Below are 8,738 nucleotides of genomic sequence, written 5' to 3'. Positions count from 1 at the left end.
GAGAACCAAGTCCTGGCACGTGCACATGGCAACTGGCTAATGATATTATTCTATATGCCCAAGGCAGTGTTCAGGATGCATTAGGCTGTCAACTTTATCTAAGGTAAATCTGAAAGCTCATGATGTGATCCTGATGCCTAGTCAGTTGCTCATGTAATCATGTGACCAGTGTGGATCACAAGGCTCAAGTGAGCTTCCCAAAGTGAAGACATCTTGAACATGACTTTTGTGTTTGCAGTTGGAACTCTCATATGCTGGTCCCTGCATCCCTCATATGTTGAGTTGCAAAATTTCTCCAGTGAATCACCAAATTTGTGAGTAGTCATGTAACTTCCCTAAATAATCAAAGGATCTGCATTAAACCTACAGAGTCTTTCATTAAATTCCCTCAACATTTCTGAAACCCAGCACCATAGCTGTGGATGTCACAGTGATATTTACATATAGCCCAAACTACATTCTTAAAGAAAGTGGCCATTTTTATCTTTTTCAGCAAGGTATGGTTGAATCTATCTAATGTCACCATTGCCACTTCACATAAACTATCATTAAAAATATGTTTGTTATTTTAGCCAAAAATAAAATAAAACTGGTGAGATAAAATGTTCTTTCAAATAGTTTTTGCCATTTTTGTTCACATTTTTTAAATTGTATAATTTTTGTTCATCTTAGCAGTACTTTTTTATATATTTAAACAAATTCAATATCTTATTTGTCATCTTAGTTGCAAATAATTTCCTAGCTTCCTAGATCAGAAATTTTGCTGTAACAAATATAATCTTTTACTCCAATAATATATTTTCTTGGTTATTACTAGCATATAAAAAGTACTGCCTTTCTGTACTTATTTAGAAATTATAAGTATATTAAAGTTTTCGATGGATTCAAGTGGATTCTCAGTAGATTCTAATAGTTGTTTCCCAGGCAATACTCAGTAACATTTAAAATGATTATCTCTTCCTTATTCATGTCCATGTTAAATAATAATTATTCCTAACTTTAAAATTGTCTGCTAGTGTTTCTTATTTTAGAGTGTTATTAGGTTTAAACTTGAAATGTTATAAATAATATCTAAATTTTAAACCTATAACTTATTAAGAATATATGATATTGATTTAATGACTTCAGAAGATAGTCACATAATAATGCACTATTTCTCATTTGACAAGTGGTGTGAAATCCTGAAAGGCTGTTCCCATTCTGCACAGCAGTGCAAAACTGTAAGAATAATCCATGCTGAAATGCAAACCAATCTTAATAACCAATGGAAAAATTATGACTATTCTAGGGCCTTAAAATTTTATCAATATATTGAAAAGAATCTGTTAGCATCAGCTACTAACACATGTTAGTAAAACTAAGTTTATTTAGTACACTGTAATATCAAAATTGGAAACACAGGATTAAAGTGTTCCATTGCTTTATTTAAAACTTCCGACCCGCCGGCTAAAGCACGCCTGCGCCACTGACTCTGGCGGCTAGAGCTGTCGACTCATTCAACCCGTTCCGCACGCTCGAGAAGGAAGTTGGCCGTCTAGCTCTCGGTCTCCAGGCCCGCGACCGTCTGCCAGCCGTCCCGAGGCCACTCCCGACCTCCACCATGAGTGTGGACATGCAGTGCCTGGACATCCAGTGCGAGGAACTGAGCGACGCTAGGTGGGCCGAGCTGCTCCCCCTGCTCCAGCGGTGCCAGGCGGTCAGGCTGAATGACTGCGGCCTCACAGAGGCCCAGTGCACGGACATCAGCTCTGCACTCCAGGCCAACCCTGCACTGACGGAGCTCAACCTGCGCAGCAACGAGCTGGGCGATGCTGGCGTGCACCGCGTGCTCCAGGCCCTGCAGAGCTCCTCCTGCAAGATCCTGAAGCTGAGTTTCCAGAACTGCTACCTGACGGCGGCCGGCTGCGGGGTCCTGTCTGGCACACTGCGCTCCCTGCCCACCCTGCAAGAGCTGCACCTCAGCGACAATCCTTTGGGGGATGCGGGCCTGCAGCTACTCTGCGAGGGATTCCTGGACCCCCAGTGCCACCTGGAAAAGCTGCAGCTGGAGTACAGCAGGCTGTCACCTGCCAGTTGTGAGCCCCTGGCCACGGTGCTCAGGGCCGAGCAGGACTTCAAGGAGCTCACGGTCAGCAACGACATCGATGAGGCTGGCATCCATGTGCTGTGCCAGGGCCTGAAGGACTCCCCCTGCCAGCTGGAGACGCCCAAGCTGGAGAACTGCGGTGCCACCTCGGACAGCTGCAGGGACTTGTGCAGCATCTTGGCCTCCAAGACCTCCCTGCGGGAGCTGGCCCTGGGCAACAAGCTGGGTGACGTGGGCATCGCAGAGATGTGCCCGGGGTTGCTGCACCCCAGCTCCAGGCTCAGGACCCTGTGGATCTGGGAGTGTGGCCTCACCGCCAAGAGCTGCGGGGACCTGTGCCGTGTCCTCAGGGCCAAGGACAGCCTGAAGGAGCTCAGCCTGGCTGGCAACAAGCTTGGGGACGAGGGTGCCCGGCTGCTGTGTGAGAGCCTGCTGGAACCTGGCTGCCAGCTGGAGTCGCTGTGGCTGAAGTCCTGCAGCCTCACAGCTGCCTGTTGCTCCCACTTTAGCTCAGTGCTGGCCCAGAATAAGTTTCTCCTGGAGCTGCAGATAAGCGAAAACAGGCTGGGGGATGCAGGCGTGCAGGAACTCTGCCAGGGCCTGGGCCAGCCTGGCTCTGTGCTGCGGTCACTCTGGCTGGGGGACTGCGATGTGAGTGACAGCAGCTGTGGCAGCCTCGCCGCGACCCTGTTGGCCAACCACAGCCTGCGAGATCTGGACCTCAGCAACAACTGCGTGGGGGACGCGGGCATCCTGCAGCTGATGGAGAGCCTGCGGCAGCTGGCCTGCCTCCTGGAGCAGCTGGTCCTGTACATCTACTGGTCTTTGGAGATGGAGAACCGGCTGCAGGCCCTAGAGAAGGAGAAGTCATCCCTGAGGGTCATCTCCTAAGCCGCTTCCTGCCCGCTGGGCTCCTGAGACCCGCTCTCCCTGGACAGCCTGGCCTCGAGGCACCCCTGAGCTCTCACCCTGCGTATCCTAGATTTGAAGAGAAACGCTCAGATCAGCTTATTTCTGCTAGTGTATTTTGGACACTTTATAATCATTTAAACACTTTCTTGGCAAAAAGAAAAAAAAAAACTTCCAAATAAAAGTCTGAATGGTGATTGCCTTCCTCTCCTCCTCGTATCAGTTTTGCTATGGAGTGCTCATCTTTTCTATGCCTTGGTTCATTGTCATGCTCCTTTCTGAGTCTGCATCAGATGCTCACATTTAATCCTTTACATCTTTGGCCATGCAGTACTTCTGAAAGCCCTGTAATGTGAAGCGGTGTTTCGTCATTGTCACTTACTCTGGGATATCTTCGTCCTTTTCATCATAACCACTTTCCTCCTTTGCGTTGATCAGCTGACCTTCACTAAGTTCCTCTGGCTGCATATCTAGGGTCAGTAGGACAGTCTCATATTAGTTGTTTCTTCTATAACCCCATTTCTTTTGTTTCAACTTTCACTTCCAGCATTATCTCATTTTACTTTTATCTTCATTGTTCAACTCTCTTTTCCCATTATCCACTTACTTTTACATTCAGAGAGCAGATTCTTTTGACTAGACGGAGTCTCACTTTATTGCCCAGGCTGGAGGTGTGATCTTGGCTCACTGAAACTTCTGCCTCCCGAGTTCGAGGGATTCTCCTGCCTCAGCCTCCTGAGTAGCTGGGATTACAGGCGTGCACCGCCACACCCAGCAAATGTTTTGTATTTTTAGTAGAGACGGGGTTTCATCATGTTGGCCAGGCTGGTCTCAAACTCTTGACCTCAGGTGATCCACCCGCCTGAGCCTCCCAAAGTGCTGGGATTACAGGCATGAACCAGCACACACCGCTTGGAAATAACTTTTTTTCTTTAAGTGTTTTAAAATGAACTCATGTGATTCTTTTTACCGGTAGGTGCTGGATTCCCTGGCTTCCTTTAACTGTTGTTAGTATCATCACCCTTGATTTCTTTCAGTTAACATTTGCTTGATCATTGTTATTGATTATATTCTGTATTATTATGCTTCACGTTCCTTGTAAAGAGCATATACTTGAATTCTGTGTGCATATGTGTGTTTGTGTTTTAATTCTAGCCGAGTCTTTTCAGGATTACTCTCTTTCAATATGATCTTGCTTCTGTCATTTTCTCTTATGATTTCTAAATTTACGTTTCCTTTCTAGTCTATTTTCTTCCTGAATGATGTTGTTTGCAATTTTTTTTCAATCATGTGGATGATATATAACCTGCTGTAAACCTCATAATGGTTCTCCTACCATTTAAAAAGACGTTTGTAAACTGCTTTCCTGTTAGTGTGTTAGTTTAATGCTTTCATCATTCATTTTGGTATTAAAAGTTGACAAAGCATTAAATAAAATGTGAACAAATATATAAGGGCAAATAATCTCAAAATACAGGAGCTGTGGTAGGGTAGTCATATTAAAAAGGCTGCTGGATTTAGATAAGATCATGTAATTATTTTCCACTTGAATGCTTTCTGTAGTTAGGTGTCTCATTTTCCCGTCTTACTTAAAATAAGGGGAAAGAAAAGCAACAGCTGTAGTTGATTGTAAAGATTCCTGATCTTTTCAAAGACATCGACTCCCTACAAAACAGAAAAAAGGAGTCTTTGCAGATAATCATCTTTGTGAAGACATTTCTGTCCTTAGACGGACTCCTTTTCAAATTTACTACAAGGAAGTTGTCTTTCCAGTCTTTTGCTTTTCTTTATTTCTTCATTTCCTTTTTTCCTTTTGTCGTTTCTTTTTTTCCTTTTTGGTATAGGGTATTAGATCTAGAAGTTATCTCAGAGAGTATCTAGTAAGTCACTTTCAATCCCATCAGTAAGTGGTAAATATTATTAATATCTTTACGTATTTTCTTTCAGTTTTCTCTTCAGTCATACATATACATCTATTTATCAAACTTCGGTTTTCTCTTTTTTTGAACAATTTATGGATAATTGTCCATATCCTTGTGTATATTTCCAAAACATCCTGTTTAATTGCTAATAATATTCTACTATGTATTTAGTCAATCCTTACTGGTTTATTTTTTTCAGTTTTAACTTTTAAAAATAACGTTCTGATTAACGATGCTGTGCATTGTTATGCATTCTCTATGTTTATAATTAAGTCTTGAAATAAGTTCCTGGAATTACAATTGAGTCAAATAATTCAATGTTCTCAAGACAGTTAATAAACATAATGCCAGAACCTATAATTTCCAAATACTCACCAGTAAAAGCTATTTTAATAAGTTAAATTTGTTTGACATTTTATTCAATATTAAATGATTGACTTTCAAATATTTATTGTCTGCTTATATTCTTCTTGTGGACATCTTTTAATATGCTCATTTCATATAAAGTGGTATGCCAAAGCATATATTATATTTATAAGGATTCCATGAAATTATGAATGATCACTGGCACTGGGATGACACACTCCCTTGCCTATCTATTGCCTGGGACCGCCAGCCTTATCTTAACTTCTCCCACTACCACATCGTTCTTAAATATCCCCAGACCCATTGTCTGTGATTGTCAAATGGCACTGACATCGTGTTTGCTTTGATTCAAATAGCTCCACCTTATACTGAAAGAAGGGCATGTTTTATGCTGCAAAACACTATTTGCAGACTCATAACTCACAATTAAAGATAAGGAATATGGTGAAATTGCAAAGCAAGTCAGATTCTTCAATTGTGTGTTCATCACAAGTGAAATTGGCCTAATTTGGTATTCTGAACAAAATGTTAATTCTGGTATAAATCTGAGAAAATAGGCCCAAAACAAGCTAGAGTTTTATTCTGATCTTTATGTGTTGTTAGTGAGTGTTGTCCCTTCCGCATTCTAAACTGATTTGTTTTTGACAGTACTTATGGACAGATGTTATAAAATTAGGGGCATAGCTACTTCAACCTTGTACTTCACATTCTGTAGACCTGGCCAAAGTAAGGATTTCCTTCTTTATTCCATGATATGCTGCCTTCCAAAGTTGGGTGCAATAAAAAGCCTCAGCTGAAAGGAAGTCCAAACCAGGTTTGCATTTATCAAGTTGTATCTGAAAAATGAATGTGGTCAGCTGAAAAAAACTGCATGAAATGACTGTGTTCTTAAGACTCCTGCCTGAGAAGACTAATGCGGATGGCATGTTCATTTGTGTTGCTGTAAAGGAATACATGAAACTATGTAATTTATAAAGAAACGGAATTTATTTGGCTCATGGTTCTGCCGGCTGTATAAACATAGCACCAGCATTGGCTCATCTGCTGAGGGCCTTGGGGAAATTACAATCATGGCTGAAGGTGAAGGGGAGCCTGCATGTCACATAGTGCAAGAGGAGACAGCCGGGCGCGGTGGCTCACGCCTGTAATCCCAGCACTTTGGGAGGCTGAGGCGGGTGGATCACGAGGTCAAGAGATCGAGACCATCCCAGTCAACATGGTGAAACCCCGTCTCTACTAAAAATACAAAAAAATTAGCTGGGCACGGTGGTGCGTGCCTGTAATCCCAACTACTCAGGGGGCTGAGGCAGGAGAATTGCCTGAACCCAGGAGGCGGAGGTTGCAGTGAGCTGAGATCGCGCCATTGCACTCCAGCCTGGGTAATGAGCGAAACTCTGTCTCAAAAAAAAAAAAAAAAAAAAGAGGAGGCAAGAGACAGAGAGACAGAGAGAGAGACAGAGAAATAGGAAGTGCCAGGCTTTGTGTGAACTCATAGAGCAAGAATTCACTCATTACTGTGAGACCGTTGCCAATCCATTCATGAGGGATCTGCCCCCATGACCAAACACTTCCCAAAGGCTCATCTCCAACATTGGAGGTCCCATTTCAACATGAAATTTGGAGGGGACAAACATCCAAACCATATCAAATGACAAAGGGACCACAACTTGAAAAATATTCAGATTGGCAGTGAGGAAGTCTAGATTTTCAACAAGAAAGAACAAAATTCTGATTCTCATCTTTCTCTTCTTCCCTAAACCATAATAATTCATATTATGATGACATGGGTATACAGACTTTCAAATTAACTCTTTTTACATCTGTATTTTTTAAGCCTCTTGAGCTACGTTATTTTTATTTCCATTTCCTGGCTCTTCTGCAGCATTAAAATCATTCTTTCAGGCCAAGGCAGGTGGATCACCTGAGGTCGGGAGTTTGAGACCAGCCTGATCACCATGGAGAAATCCAGTCTCTACTAAAAATACAAAATTAGCCAAGAGTGGTGGCACATGCCTGTAATCCCAGCTACTCAGAAGGCTGAGGCAGCAGAATTGCTTGAACCTGGGAGGCAGAGGTTCTGGTGAGTCAAGATCGTGCCATTGCACTCCAGCCTGGGCAACAAGAGCAAAACTCCATCTCAAAAAAAAAATCATGTTTTCACTTTTCTTGCACCCTATGATAAGCCTCAAAATTACTATATGGGGTACCCAAAAGATAAGATACTGTTATTAGCCTCAAAGATTTTACTATTCTAGCCACATAGACAATGGTTTCCCTGTTTCTGAACACTCCTAATTTATACAAATAGAACTTCATGCTTTATATTCTTTATCAGACTCCACATAGTTGAAAATTACTTCCTTCCAATCTGGAAAAGATGGTTTTCGAGTTGTAACTGGTCACAAATTGCTCGTCAGTCTGTGTGTTCATCCTACGGTTTCAATATCTTCTAAAGTATGTTTAAGGTACTAGTCTCAATTCATTTTTATATTAAAAATAGTTATTTTTATGATACATACCTGCATTTCAAAATTTCTGATTAGAAGATGACAAAGTAGAAGGCACTTGAACACTAACTTTTGATATTTTGATACAAATAAAAATGGGAATCTTTCAAAATGACTTTTAAGCAAGGATCTGGTAATCTATGTATTTGAAACCAGTAGCTCAGTATTTTAAGGTAAACTTAGTTGAAGGATTTACACATACATAAATACGCATAAATCAAAAGTGTAAATCTCAATGAATTTTAAAAAAAACACACACCGGGAAAACACCTTAACATTCTCTCTTATGCCTGCACCGAGTCATAATCCACAATCCCCCTCCTAAACAGTAACCATTATTCCTTAATCACCAGAGATTATTTTTGCCTGTTTTGAAACATTTAGGTAAATGCATTTAGATAAATAAACTCTTTTTCTTTAAGGCCTCTTTTTGTAAACATGCTACTTGTGGGATTTATTCATATTTTGTATGTGGAAACGGTTCATTTATTTTTACTGGTGAATAGTATTTTTCTTCTATGAAAACACCATAGTTTTATTTCTCTGTTCTGTTTTGGTGAGCATTTTGTTCGTTTCCAATTTTGATATTTTGATTAGTCTGCTATGAACATTTTTATACATCTATTTTGGTACACAGATGCGTAGGGTTTTGTTGCAGGATCATAAAATATGCATTCATTTACCTTTACTGAATACTGTAAAATGATTATTCAAAGTGACTGTATAGCAAAAATTTCCCCTCCTTATAGTATAAATAAGAATTCTAGAGTTCCACATCCTTGTTCAGATCTGGTAGTTTCTCCTGTTTTTGGTTTAGCTCTAATAGTGAGTGCATGAAGTTGTATTTACTTGTTATACTATTGATCCCTAATGAAGCATGCCTCCTGGTATTTTGCCATGTGTATCCCCACCCCCACTGACTCAGGTCTTGGCCACGTGATTAGATTT

At 41.2% G+C, this 8,738-nt stretch overlaps 1 protein-coding gene across 1 annotated transcript; it reads left to right on the top strand.

The window, feature by feature from the left end:
- Positions 1–1,452: 1,452 nt before the first annotated feature.
- LOC135272630 (ribonuclease inhibitor-like) lies at positions 1,453–3,150 on the top strand. Its single transcript, XM_064371098.1, has one exon. The coding sequence runs from the start codon at positions 1,601–1,603 to the stop codon at positions 2,975–2,977; it is 1,377 nt and encodes a 458-aa protein (XP_064227168.1). The 5' UTR covers positions 1,453–1,600; the 3' UTR covers positions 2,978–3,150.
- Positions 3,151–8,738: the final 5,588 nt, after the last annotated feature.

The sequence above is a fragment of the Aotus nancymaae genome, unplaced genomic scaffold, assembly GCF_030222135.1.
Source record: "Aotus nancymaae isolate 86718 unplaced genomic scaffold, 86718_ANA_hifiasm-v0.15.2.pri h1tg000119l, whole genome shotgun sequence".
NCBI classification, from domain to species: Eukaryota; Metazoa; Chordata; class Mammalia; order Primates; family Aotidae; genus Aotus; species Aotus nancymaae.
This window is presented reverse-complemented; position numbering and strand designations above follow the sequence as displayed.

Bases quoted from the DNA above. Each gene is read 5' to 3' on its own strand.
- LOC135272630 (XM_064371098.1), top strand. From the start codon at position 1,601: ATGAGTGTGGACATGCAGTGCCTGGACATCCAGTGCGAGGAACTGAGC.